Raw genomic sequence first — 13,980 nt, 5'->3', positions numbered from 1 at the left:
CTCATGCATGTGAGTTCTTCATGACCAAGCCAAATGACCAAGCAAAGATGATTCTCTTTGCTTGGCTTATAAGTAGGCTTGTATTGGACGAGCAAATGCCAACTCAGTTGGTTTGTCTCTCTGGAAAGTTTCATTACTGCCTAGAAGTGAGGATATGAGGCCCGGGAAGTGACTTCTCCCAGGTACTTTGATGATCATGGGACAGAGCACATGAGACATCCACCTTCATCCAGGGAGGAAATGGAACCATCTGGTCTTGCGGTCTGACCTCTCTGTTGCAATAAGCTTAGCCCTAAGCTTAGCCGGGGGTCTGGAAAATCGACTGGACATGGAGATGGGCGCCACCCTTTCATCTTGGCCCTTTTCTGGATCCAGGCAAGGACTTGCCTGGGGGAGTCCTGGCTTTCCCTTCTGTTGGTTATCTCTTTAACTGTTGTGTGCATCCAATAGGGGCTGGTTTTGGCCCTAACTGTGCTTTGCCACTTATTAAACAGGAAAAACTGAGCCGGGCGTGGTGGCGGCGCATACTTGTAATCCCAGCATTTGGGAAGCTGAGACCTGGAGGATAGCGGTTCGCAGACAGCCTCAGCTACTTAGTGAGGCCCTCTTCAACTCAGTGAGACCGGGTTTCAAAATAAAGAATAAAAAATAGGGCAAGGGATGCCGGGCGTGGTGGCGCACATTTGTAATCCCTGTGCTTGGGAGGCGGAGACAGGAGGATCAACAGGTTCGAAGCCAGCCAGGCTGGCTTAAGAGACCCTGTTTCCAAATAAAAATATTTAAAAAAAAAGATCTGGGAGTGTAGTCCGGAGGTAGAAGGGCTTCCAGGAACCCCAGTACCACCAAAAATAGGGTAAGGGGTATAGCTTGGAGGTCCAATGCCCCTGTGTTCCATCTCCAGACCTGAAAAAAAAAAAAAAAAACAGGAAAAACTGGGTGTAAGAATTCAAAAGACAAGTGATTTGGCTGAGATGAGAAGCCAGAAAATGGCGAACTTTGGCTGGAGCCCCCACCTTCAGAAGGCAGGTCCCTGCTCTGTTTGGACTATCAACTCCATCAGTTCTCCACATGAAGAAAAAGGACTGTTTTCTGTCTTAGTCTTCAGCTGTAGCATGTTATGTAAACCATAAAGATTGGTATCAGATTTGTTTTCTAGCTGATACTAAAGGAATTGGCGCAATATGAAACTTAAATGTTTGATAAATTAGTGAAGTTAGAGAATGACGAGGCAAACACGTGAATACACTAAATTTATAGCTGAACCAGGCAAAAATCTATCTTCCTGCATTTGTACTGGAAAGTTCTACATGTAAAAGTGCTAGTTTATAGAGTTCATGGTGGAGGAGAGAGCAACGGAAGCAGTCAGGAAGTCTCCAAGGCCACGCCCATGCCCACCCTCCAGCCATGCCCCGCCTCTGAACCGTGCTGCACTGGGGAAGTGCTTTGGGGTGTTCCAGACCCACGTATAGGGGTGTGTGTGTGCGTGTTCATGGACTTTGCTTCACCCTCTTTCTTACCAAGGTTGTTTATATTCCTTAGAGACTTTGGCGGTATAGCTTCTGTTGGTTTAAGCTTAATTTACTTTGGTGGACAATAAGCAGAAATTGTCTTACTCAAGTCTATCTCTTGTATCTCTTGTAGGGTCTTACCCAAGGGCATTCTACCACCAAGCTACTTCCCCAATCCTCCTCTCCCTTCAATTTTTTATTTTGAGAAGGGGTCTCACAAAATTGCTGTGAAGGGTTAAGTTGTTGAGGCTAGCCTTGAACCTGAAATCCTTGTATCTCAACCTCCCAAGTACTGGAATTACAGGTGTGCACCACCACACCTGGCCCTGGAGGACTTCTTGCCCCTCTTGTTTCCTTCCTGGCACTGTTGTCTGCCATATTCAACAGCGTTTTAATGAATTTTCTGTTCAAACCTTTCACTATAAAGAAAGAAGCATAAGATGTCTGAGTGCCTCATGATCCCTGCACCCCTCTCCACATCAGCAGATGAGCTCCAAGCGAAGCATCAAGTGGGGGCTTGTGGGTGCATCTAGGAGGTGTGAGTTTTAGGAGAGACACTCTGTCAGGCATTGCTAGAACATTCTGTCCTCTGTTCCAGGGCGTGCTGGATCACTTCTGACACATCATAAAGATGTGCAGCTGGGTCCTTGTCCTCTAGTGGTGACGGCAGGCGGGGGCACTTACCACCAAAGTTTTTGTGACTTCCAAACCAAAGCCAGCTGGAGTGTGCTGCCTGGCCTGAGCTACGCAAGTGTGGTTCTTTCAGGAACAGAGGAATCCTGGGCCTCTTCTCTGATTCACATCTTCAGGGTGAATCCATCCTGTCTGGCCCTGGGCTCCTTCTCCAGAATAGACCTGCAGAGTTTCCATGATGTAACATCTGGCCAGAGGCTTGAAGTGATTTCATAGAAAAAGCTACCTCAGCTGTCCCTGTGCAAGCCCAGGCCAAGAGGCAGGAACGTAAATGACAGGCTCTGTGAGTGGCAGCCGCTGAAGCCATGTTCCAGGTCCACAGTGACAAGCAGCCAGGAGTGCAGGCGGCGTCAGCCTCGCCCATCACATCTTGAAGGCACTCTGCAGCGCCCCCTCACCAGGAAGGGCAGTGGCCTGTGTGGCTGGGGGAATGGCAGAGCTGGGACCTGCAGCACACGTGGTCTTCACAGGCAGGGACAGTGCCAACCCATACCCAGTCCCAGTGCATTCAGATTCTGCATACCGAAGGGAAACTGAGGCAGAGAAGAGCCAGAATTCACTTCTGCGTAGAGCACCCACTCATTGTCCTGACATGAGCTTTGTCTCTGATAAGTGCAGAAGAAGGAATTAGGCACCACGGATTAGGCTGGGCTTTCAGCCCCAGCCCAGTTGACACTGGACAGTTCTTTGTGAAAGGGAGAGATGTTGGTTTGTGCAGTGTAAGATATTCAGTCACATCCTTACCTCTACCCATTAGATGTTAGTAGTCCCCTCCCTGCCAGACTTGACAACCCAAAATATCTCCAGATATGTCTCCATGCCCTCCCAGGGCAGAGGAGGTGTCAGAGTCAGTAGCCATTAGCCAATGGGTGTAACGTTGAAAATAGAGTTTGGGGAAATTACGAAGGAGGCAAGCACCAACCAGGTTATTAACAATGGCTTTAATCAAGAACCTGGCACCTTTAGGGAGTCAGCCCACCGTGGGGGGAGGGACCAAAGAGCCATGTGGCTGGAGTTGCTTGTAGTCCCGGTCAGCCAGCTGAGTCACGTGGTGGAGTGGAAGTACGGATGTTTTATAGGCATGCTGATTATCTTGCAACATCTGTAGTCTCGCGACCTCTGGAGTATGTCTCGCGATGTTTGGAGTCTCGAGGCACCTGGATTCTCAAGATATCTCCGCTTCTGGCTTCTGGGGTTTTGCCTTCTGTCCCCACTGTGGGGTCACGTGGGGAGGGGGACCCGACCTATCAATGGGGTGGTGCATACCTGTTATCTCTGTACTAGGGAGGCAGAGATAGGAAGAGCAAAGGTTTGAGGCTAGCCTTAGGAACTTATGAGGTCCTGTTTCAAAAAAGAAATAAAAAAATAAAAAGGACTGAGAGTGTAGCTCAGAGGTAGAATGCTCCTGGGTTCAATCCCCAGTATGGGGGGGGCATTGAGAAACACTGGCATAGGGGGAGAATTTGGTGAAAAACATTTGCATTAGACCTTTAGTCTCTGGCTTAGGCTTCAAGAGCTGTCCATCATTGTTGATTTGTTGTCCTGGAGCTGAGGTTTTCAGAGGAGTCTGACTTGTTGGGTGGAGCAGAGAACTCTCCTTCCTGTCATTAGCTCCCCTGAAGGTCGCATGCTGGAGAGGGTGAGGTGGATGGCCTTCCAGCTCACCTGTCTCCTCCCTTCCTTTCCTCTGTGATCTGGGGTGGGGGAGGGGTGGTCATTAACATGCGGATCCGGGCTCCTCCCCCTGATACTCCAGCAGAGGATCTGCAGCCAGAGCCGCTTCCTCTTGAGCCCCATGATTCTGCTCTACATGGAGCAGCCCCTTTGGAAATGTGAGACCAGAAGGAGATCAGGACAAGCAGGCTCTCCCAGACCTTCCAAGGTACTCCAGTCTTCCAGAAACAGAGACAATTTTACTACAAAGCAGGAAGTGCTCAGGGTCCACAGGGAGGTAGAGGTGGGATTCCACACCCTGGAGGTTGGTTTGGTGGCCTTTGGTCATTCATTCCATAAGTGCTTTGAGTGCTGCTACACAGGCGCTGTCCCCGGCGGTCAGGATTGAACAGGGAACCTTCACAGGCCCAGTCCACGTGTGCAGGGTGGCATACGTGAGTATAAGACAGTATTAGAAAGTGGCTGCACTATAGAGAGAGAGAAGGGGTTGAGGAAGACTGGAGGTGGTTTGCAATTCTGATGAGCTGGTCTTACAAGGCCGCACTTAAAAGATGATATCTGAGTGCCTTGAACATAGAGGCTGCCAGGCAGATGTCCCTCTGGAAAGTTTTCTGCATGGGAGGGACATCAAGTACAAAATCGCCGACTGAACATTCCTGGTGTATCTGAGACGTAGCAGGAAGGCTTTTGTGGTAAGTGCAGGATGAGTCAAAAGGGAATGCAAAGGGGCTAAGGTCAGAGAAGTAGAGGAAGCCAGGGACCTTGACCTTGACCCTGAGAGAGAGGTGCGAACAAGGGCAGGACTTCAGGTCTGGAATACCAGGATCCGATTTCAGACTTGACAGGATCACCCTGGCTGCTTTCTTGAGTATAGATTCCAGGGGGGCAAGAGTGAAAGTGACCATTACTCTTAAAATCTTGGCATGGTTTCTGCCCCGAGGAATTCACCATGATGGTGAAGATAGAGCAGGTACAGCTCTAATAAGGAAATGTTTGCCAAGCAGTGTGAGTGACTTCCCCCAGAGTCAGGGGCCTGCATTCTAGGAGTCAGACTTCAGGCCACGCTGGTTCTTGGGGTAGATGAGCAAGGATTTTGCCTTTAGCTTGATGAATGTATTATGGAAGTGGTACCTCTTTGAAGTGCACATGTTGGCACTTTTAGACATAGGTGTGTGCTCATGAAACTGTCCCTCCACTCAATAGGGAGCATATCCTTTACCTCCAGCACAGTCTCAGGGGTTGCAAGGACGGGTGGCAAGTGTCATCAGGCCAGGAACTCAACAAGGCATGGAGGCAGGGAAATGCAGGGGCCTCTGTGGCCAGAGGGAAGCCACATACACTGCAGATGCCTGATAGGACAGAAAATGACATAGGGTCAGAAGCTCTGGGCCACAAGCATCAGGTCACCAGGGAGCCACGGATGCACTAAAGTTTGGACATAATCAAAACAAGGCTTAGCTGCTAAAAATTCAACTTTTAAAAACAAAAGCAGTACAACAAAATTCCATCTTTTTGTATCAAGGCCAAGAAAACACAGCCAAGTACATTGATGCTGTATTTCATGCATATAAAACCAATTAAAGACAAACAGACATTAGGCAGTTTCATAATTAGATGTATAACAATTCTTAATAGCCTTGTGTGAATCCAGCTACTTAAAGAGTGAAAATTTTCCATTGGCCACCTGATAACACCTTAAATTGTGCATGTAAACAACACATCTAGTCTGACCTCAAGAATTGAAAGGTAGTTTGCCAGGCAAGACTCTTGATTAGGGCTTATATTAGCAAAGTTTCACACTTTATTTTTGTGCCATGTTGAATGTGAACTCCACAGTGAAGGGAAGTCTTTTAACTGAGTAGGAGGGGTCTGCCCTGCCATCTGAAGCTCTTAATCTATCTCTGGAAGCATCCTTCTTCCCCAGGGCCAAGGGATAGAGCAGAGAATAAGATCTTCAGATGTGAGGACAGTTAGGCTGATTGAAATGTCTTTCTCTTTCTAGTCTTCTGGATAGAAGTTGGTAGCTCTCGGAGACAAGCACTAATCAGTCAGTGGTTCTGTGATTCTAAATGAACATTTGGTAATGTACCTTGATGTAACATTGAAATTGAGCTGGGGAGTTGTGAAGGAGGTCAACACCAGCCGAGTTATCAGAAAAAGCTGCTTTTATGTCTGTGGATCATGGGGGAAGGAACCAAAGAACCAGGCAGTCTGCAGAATCGTGGTTGGTCGGCAGAGTCACATGGCAGAGAGGAAGGTAGGGTATTTATATGAATGCTGATTCTCTCATGACATCTGTAGTCTCTCTACCTCTGGAGTCTGCCTCGCGATGTCTGGAGTCTTGAGACACCTGGAGTCTCGTGATATCTCCGCTCAGGCTTTCAGGGTTCCACTTCCTGTCCCCACTGTGGGGTCTCGTAGGGGAGGGAGGGACCCGACCTATCACTTGGGACATAACTTACTTTTAAAAGACAAATACATAGCACTTTTCTGTTGGCTATTTCCAATGAGAAACATAATCTCAGACTCCATGGGAACAAGTGATGCTGGGGTATTTCATTCCTTAAGATAAGGAAAGAAGAGCCAGGTGCACAGTGGCAGGCACACACACCTGCAGTTCTAGTACTAGGGAGGCTGAGACAGGAGTATCACAGGCATTCACCTCTGAGCTACACACCCAGCTCTTTTTATTTTTGGTTTTGAAACAGGGTCTTGCTGGGTTGTTGAGAGTCTTGCTACATTTCTGAGGCTGTGCTTGAACCTGTGATTCTTCTGTCTTGGCCTCCCAGGTCCTGGGATCACATGCATGTGTCACTGTGCTAGATACTATGCTGTTTTCGTGTTTCATTCTAGAGGTTTAAGAGCATGGCGCTGCTATCAGCTCAGTTCTGGGGAAGTCCTTCTTGTTTTTGTTTGTTTATTTTTGTTGTTGTGTTTGGTATTTGGGATTAAATCCGGGACATTGTACCTCTGAGCTATACTTCCTGGCCCTGTTTCTTTTTCATCTTGAAACACGGTCTCACTAAATTGCTGAGGCTGACCTTGAACCTGCAGTCCTCCTGCCTCAGCTTCCCATATACCAGGATTAGAGGCATGTGCCACCATGCCTGCCAGGTGATGTTCTTCGTGGTGGTGGAATCCTGAGGCTACTTTCTCATTGCAGGGCGAGGGCCTCGGCGCCTGGGAATTGAGCCTGGTGTTGCAGCCCGGCATCTGGTGGTGTTAGCTGTGTTCCCAGGCTACCTCACACAGGGCATGAGGCCCTTCAAACTCAAGCTTCACGTGCCTTCTGAATACTGCCTCTCTCCAGCCATCCAGAGCAGTCTCTCAGGCCAGGCAAAGCCACTGCATCCCTGGGTAGTTTAGTTTCTTTTGTAGAGCAGCTTTGGTTTATATTCTAGCTCATCACCAGGTGGACCCATCAATTTTAGGCCTTCGATGGGGATGCAGGATGGGCATGGGGGAACATGTGGTAGACCAAAACTGCTCACCTTGTTGCCAGGAAACAAAAGAGAGTGGGAGGGGCCAAGATCTCACAGCTCCCTCCAAGGACATGCCCCAGAGACCTCCAAACATCTAAAGAGGCCTCACCTCTGAAAGGTCCCACCACGTCCTGACATCCCACCCTGGGGACCAAGCCATTACCACATAGGCCTTTGGGGACATTTAAGATCTAAACTGTAGCAGAGACCAGTTCAGTCAGAACAAAGAAATGAATGATGGATCTAGAGTAACTTTGTTACTTGACTGTTTTGGCCTCAGTGGAATCCCATTCATTCATTCGCTTCATGGATATTTATTGGGACCTTACTATATAGTAATCAATATGCTAGAGACTTCAGGAATTAAAGAAAGAATATATTTCCTTCGGAGCTGAGAATCTAATGGAAAAATAGTTCTGTGAGCACTACAGACAATGTAGCAGCCCTGGGAACAGAGCCGCAGGAAGCCAGGGTAGTGACATGATCAGAATGACAGGTTCGTGAAGTGGGAGCAGGTGGGGATGGGGCCAGGCCAGAGTTGAGGAGATCCTCATTTATGGGTTAGGGTTATGAACAGGCAGGGGCGAGGAGAGGCGGGTCAGTTCAAGATGGTTCAAGACCAGGAAGTGCTGTCTATTCTTTGGTGATTGAATGTGAGGGAAAAGGAGGTTTGGAAGGTTCTAGATTTCTAGCTTGGGCTCCTAGACAGTGATACTCTGCTAGTGTCTACTAAAATAAGGGAAGATTTAAGGGCAAAGAAAATTAGCTTTGGCCTGGCAGTTTGAAGGGTAATTACTTGGCTTTGTTGTCCAGGGCCTGCTTAGATATAAGGCGCAGGATTTAGGAAGATCAGGCAGGCATAGAGAATTCCTAGTCGCTGGGATCCAGATGGCTGTGGAAGCCGGGGGCTGGGGAGGAAGTCTGCCAGATGTGTGGCAGCCTGGGAGAGCTGCAGGGCTGAGAGGGGGATTCTGTAGGAGGTGGCCGGGGCCCCATTTTCCTGAGCCACCCCATAGGAGAGCAACAGTGGAATGGGAACCATCATAGGGTGTTTTCTTGGTTCCTTTGTAGCAGTCACCACTTGGGCAAATTTAGCTCTCGGAACTTCATTTATGTCTAACCTTCCTTCTGAAGAATTTTATCAGTTTCTTGAGCTGCTTTTAAAAATTCCCCTTTGTGGGAAAGATAGGACAAAAATACTTTTGTGTATTTTCCTGAGATTATTTAGAATACAAAATCTCTCACCTTAAAAATGTAGGCTACAAATACTGCTTAGGTACCAGTAGACAATTCTGTATGTGCTGAAGCAAAAATTGGGGCTTTATAAACAGGGGTTCAGCTGTGGGTGGTTCATTGTTCCTCCATCCCAGTTGACTATTTCCTGAGGTCACAGGGCGAATAGAAACCTACAGTGTAGTGTCTTTGGGGCCTGTGGCTGCTCATCCCTCTCCTCTTTGGCTCTAGGTTCCTTTGGTGCCAGGTGACCCTGAGGGTGCCTCCTTGGTCTGCCTCTAGGGCCTCTGCAGGCCATTTGTGCCCATGTTGGAAGTCCACCCGAGTGTGTCCTCCATGGCTCTCTGTGCTCCCCATTCGCCACAACACTCCCTGAAGGTACCCTCCGTCTCAGTGCTCACAAGTCCACTCCCCTTTGAAAGATCTAGTGTCACTAAAATATTTATAATGTGTGGATGAGCACTAAAGGCATTCTAATTTACATACCATGTCTCCCTTGACTCCAGAGGCCTTTTGATGATGGGAACTGACTTAGGATTTCCGATTGAAGATTTCAGAGTGGGCTGTTGTGGCCGGTACAGGAGTGTTGCTAGGGTACGCTATATCCAAACCGTAGCACCAGCCCTGGGTTAAAGTTCCTTTTTCTGCTTGTGTTCTCCAGGACCCCACTTTCTCAGCTGTGATTCATGACAAACTCCAGGTCCCCAACACCATCCGGAAGGCCTGGAATGACCGGGACAACCGCTGTGACATTTGTGCTACCCACCTGAACCAGCTGAAGCAGGAGGCCATCCAGATGGTGCTGGCCTTGGAGCAGGCAGCAGGCAGCCAGCACTCGGACGCCTCGCCCGGCTCGCCCCCCGTGCTCGCCAGTGCCCCCGCCTTGGTGGGCTCTCGGCATGCAGGCGGCCCCCAGCAGCCCCGGGACTGGGCCTTTGTGCCCGCCTCCTGTGCCTCCTCCAACTACTCAGGCCTTGGCGGCAAGCACAACGGCAAACCCAGCAGCCTCGGGGTCGGCAATGGGGCAGACAAGAAAAGCGGCTCCCCGACCCACCCGGCCAAGGCCAGCCTCCAGACGGCCACAAGCCCCAGCAACGGCAACACCCTCAATCCCACGGCCACTCAGCCTCACCAGTATCTGGATGGCACTTGGTCCCTTTCGAGAAGCAATGGGGTCACCCTGTACCCCTATCAGGTAAGCATCTGTGTGAGTAAGGACAGTCAAGGCCAAGGAGGGCAGCCCGTCTGTGCTCATCCTTCTGCCAGAGCTCCCAGGGCCGCAGTGTCCTCTGCCAGGTCTTCCTGCCTGGAGGCCCCTCATCCCACCTGATGCCTGCCCAGCTCTGCTGATCCAAGGCTGTGCTGGCCATTGGCTTCCAGCGTGGGATAGAGATTAAGAGTGGGCAGCCTAGAAATACTTCGACTGGGTCCATGCCTTCACTTGTCTATTCATTTACCAACAGTATGACCTTACATAGGGCTTTGCCCTGTCTCAGGCCCAAATTTGTCACTTATGAATGGTTAGAATAGTGGGAGAATTAGCCGGGTGTGGTGGCACATGCCTATAATCCCAGTTCTTGAGAGGCTGAGATAAGAAGATTGCAGGTTTGAGGCCAGGTTCAACAACTTAGTAAGATGCTGTTTCAAAATAAAAAAAATAAAATTAGACCGGAATGTAGCACCCCTGGGTTAAATCCCCAAAACCCCCCTAATAAATAAGTACATAAGTAAATAAATAAAAATAAAATAAGGAATGGTGAGAATTACACAACGTAATGATTGTAAAATGTGTAGGTCAGTATGATGTATGGTTAATTTACTCTTCTGCCTGTCAACACAGATCTTAGAAATTAGGAGAAATGGGTGAGAGCTTTTTGAAGCAAAGAATATGGCACATTTCTAAAATCACAGTGTGAGTACAACCTGTGGACAGGGCTGGAATCACTCAGAATAAACTATTCAAAGACCAAACTCAAAGAAGGGTGGGTGCTTCTATGATCTGTAGGGATTGAACAAACTGCCACTTGACTGCTGGATAGAAATTTCTGGGTTATTTAAATTTAACAAGGAGTCAATGCCAGCTGGGTCTAATATTGAAAATAATTGTCTAGGGCAGTGTGTTAGCCAATTTCTGTCACTGTAACAAAGATCTCAGTTGACTGACTGATAAAGAGGAAAAGGTTATCTTGGCACTGTTGGCAAGTTTCAGCCCATGGTCGGTTGGCCTGTTGCTCTGGGGCCTGTGGAGAGTGAGGCCACACATCTTGGTGGGAAGCACAGCTGCTCAGCTCATTGCCAGGACACAAAGGGGAGTGGGCAGGGGCCAGGGGCCGGCAGTCCTCCTCAAGGGCACGCCCCCAGTGACCTAAAGACCCCCCCCCCACTCAGCCCCACCTCTTAAAGGTCCTGCAATCTTCCCTTCCCTGAGACTTAAACACTGAGGCTTAAACATGTGGACCTTTGAGGGAGATTCAAGTTCAAACTATAGCAGGCACAAACAGCACAGGGTTTCTTTTCATTGTGTAATAGTATGGGCTTCCTGTTTGTGATTTAAAAATGTATTATTTTGCTGGGCATGGTGGCACACACCTATGATGCCAGTCCTTGGAGGCTGACACAGAAGAATCACAACTTTGAGACCAGTCTCAGCAACTTAGCAAGACCCTCAGCATCCTAGCAAGATCCTGGTTTTTGTTTTTGTTTGTTTGTTTGTTTTGGTTTTTTGTGATACTGGGGATGGAACGCAGAAGCATTGTACCTCCAAGCTAAACCTCTAGCCCTATTTTTTAGTCTTAGTTTTGAAACAGGGTCTCACTGAATTGTGAAGGGCCTTGCTAAGTAGTTGAGGCTGTCCGTGAACTGCAGTCCTCCAGTCTCTGCCTCCTGAATGCTGGGATTACAAGTTTGTGCCACCACGCCCAGCTGCGAGATTTTGTTTTAAAAAATAAAAAGGGCTGGGGATGTGGCTCAGAGATAGTGTCCCTGGGTTCAGTCTCCAGCGTGTGTGTGTGTGTGTGTGTGTGTGTGTGTGTGTGTGTGTGTGTGTTTGGGGGGGTTAATTTGAATATATATATTGAATATGTAATTTTTTGTGTGGTACTGGGGATGCAACCCAGGGCTTTCTACCTCCGGCCTACACTCCCAGACCTATTTTACATTTTGTTTGGAAACCGGGTCTCACTAAGTTGCTGAGAGCCTCACTAAGTAGCTGAGGCTGGCTTCAAACCTACGCGATCCTCCTGTCTCAGCCTCCCAAGCGCTGGGATTAAAAGTATGCGCCACCATGTCTGGCATATTGAATATATAATTTTTATATATATATAGTTTTGAAAATTACAAAAAATAAAACATTTTTGTTATGAAATAAAATTCAAACTCTATGAAAGAGTTTAAATAAGATTTTAAACTGGGCATGTTGGTGCCTTTCTGCATCCTAGTATTTGGGAGGATCTCCAGTTCAAAGCTAGTCTCAGAAACTTAGTGAGATCCTGTTTAAAATAAAAAATAAAAGCCAGGTGTGGTGGCGCACGCTTGTAATCCCAGAATTTGGAAGGCTGACACCGGAGGATTGCGGTTTGTGGACAACCTTAGCTACTTTGTGAGGCCCTTTGCAACTCAGTGAGACCCAGTTTCAAAATATAGAATAAAAAATAGGGTTGGGAGTGTAGCTCGGAGGTAGAATGCCCCTGGGTTCCATCCCCAGTACCGAAAAAAAAAAAGGTATATATATATATATTAAGTAAAAAATAAAAAGGGCTAGGGGTATAGCTTAGTAGTAGAATGCCCCTGGATTCAATCTCCCAAAAGGATTTTATAAGACAACATTTCACTCAGAAACAAACTATGTAATATTTGGATCCGTTTCCTTTCCGTGTTTTTATATACTCAGAATCTAAAATTGTGAACAGGTTTAATTCTATGACTTGCTTTTCACCTAGTGGCAGATGCATTTTCCCAGGACGTTATATATTTTTCTAAGCTGGGGTCTTTAGTATTAGCATGCTAGCCCATTACATGACTACCATCTGGTCTGTGCGTGCGTTGTAATCTTTATAGCCAAGCCCCCATTGCTGGAGCGTAGCTTTTGCTCGTGTGAGTGGAATGCTCAGGTGAGCACTCTTGCACCGGGCCACATTGTCAGTGCACCTTTACCTGGCTGTGCTTGTCACCTGCTCATGTTCTAAAGCCAACTCCAGAGACCTGGGTGCATACCAGGCTTCTCAGAACACTCAGCCACCGCTGCTGAACAGGGTAGGAGAGCTTGGAGCTGGAGCTTTCATGTAAAACATTCAAAGTATGGTGAAGACTTGTGTGAAGGGGAAATCCTGAGGATGCTGATCAAAGAATAATGGGGATTAACGGTTTCTTCCTTTCTTCCTTCCTGTACTGGGGACTGAACCTGAGGGGGTTCATACTTTTGAGTTACATTCCCCAGCCATTTTTATTTTTTATTTTGTAACAGCTTCTCACTGTTGCTGAGGCTGGCCTAAAACCTGACATCCTCCTGTCTTGGTCTCAGAAGTATTGGTACAGGACTGCACCTGTAACCCAGCTGGTGCATTTCTTTTGCAGTAATTCTGCAAAATTAATGTGATCTCAGAGGAGAGGGAAGCTCTTGCACAAGAGCCAATAGTGTTTACACCCTAAGCACTAGGCATCATGTGCGGGCTGTCCACCTGGGCCCCTGCCCTGTGTCTGCAATGAGGGAGGAGGCAGGTGCACTGCTCATTTTGAGCAGGCAGGTAAGTGCACAGGCAGAGCAGTGCCCGGATGCCTTGAGAGTGTGGGCAGGGGTGGGAATCCAGCTGTGGGGCCAGGGCAGGTCCATGCGGCTTAGAGCCAGATGCAGAGATGGCTCACACAAACCACAGACTTGAGATTGTCTTGGATAAATTTTATTGACTCTTTCCAGCCCCAGGACAGACTAATTCTTGCATCTCCCATCTCCCTCTGAATAATGGTGAAAGGGACCAGAGGAAATCTCCAGATAAAGAGCTTTGGGGCTTGGCTCTGAGTGTGCGTCCCCTGTGCTGTGACCGTGTTGTCCGGTGCCCTGGGGAGGGGCTCGGGTCTGGCCAGACTGAGTGTCTCCCGCTGTGGACATCTCTCTGTGGTGCATAATCTGCTGCTCACAGTCTCGCCGGCTCATCAGAGACGGTCGACTGCTCTGAAAGTTGACCTCATTTTTCCTGCTCACCCACACCCCTCCCCTAGAGCAGATGACCTCTGGGTTGGCACTGGAGCAGCTCCCTGGGCAGAGAGGGATCTAGATTTTATCACTGCTGAGAGCGCTGCTCCTACAGAACCAAGCTGGACGGAGCAAGCGGGCAGAGGAGGCTTGCCATTCTGCATCTTAGATGTAACGAGGGTGAGGATGAGGAGAGGCTTCC

The 13,980-nt window shown here is 48.3% G+C and overlaps 1 protein-coding gene across 1 annotated transcript in view; it reads left to right on the top strand.

Annotated features, from left to right (window-relative positions):
* Positions 1-13,980, top strand: part of KIF26B (kinesin family member 26B) — a gene marked incomplete at both ends in the record, with an annotated part of 436,144 nt that overhangs the window by 159,617 nt on the left and 262,547 nt on the right. Inside the window, one exon of the mRNA XM_080698422.1 lies at positions 9,252-9,785. Coding sequence (XP_080554548.1) covers positions 9,252-9,785 — 534 coding nt within the window. The remainder of the gene's footprint in view (positions 1-9,251; positions 9,786-13,980) is intronic.

Source organism: Muscardinus avellanarius (genome assembly GCF_963383645.1).
Source record: "Muscardinus avellanarius genome assembly, chromosome: 7".
Taxonomy (NCBI): Eukaryota; Metazoa; Chordata; class Mammalia; order Rodentia; family Gliridae; genus Muscardinus; species Muscardinus avellanarius.
This window is presented reverse-complemented; position numbering and strand designations above follow the sequence as displayed.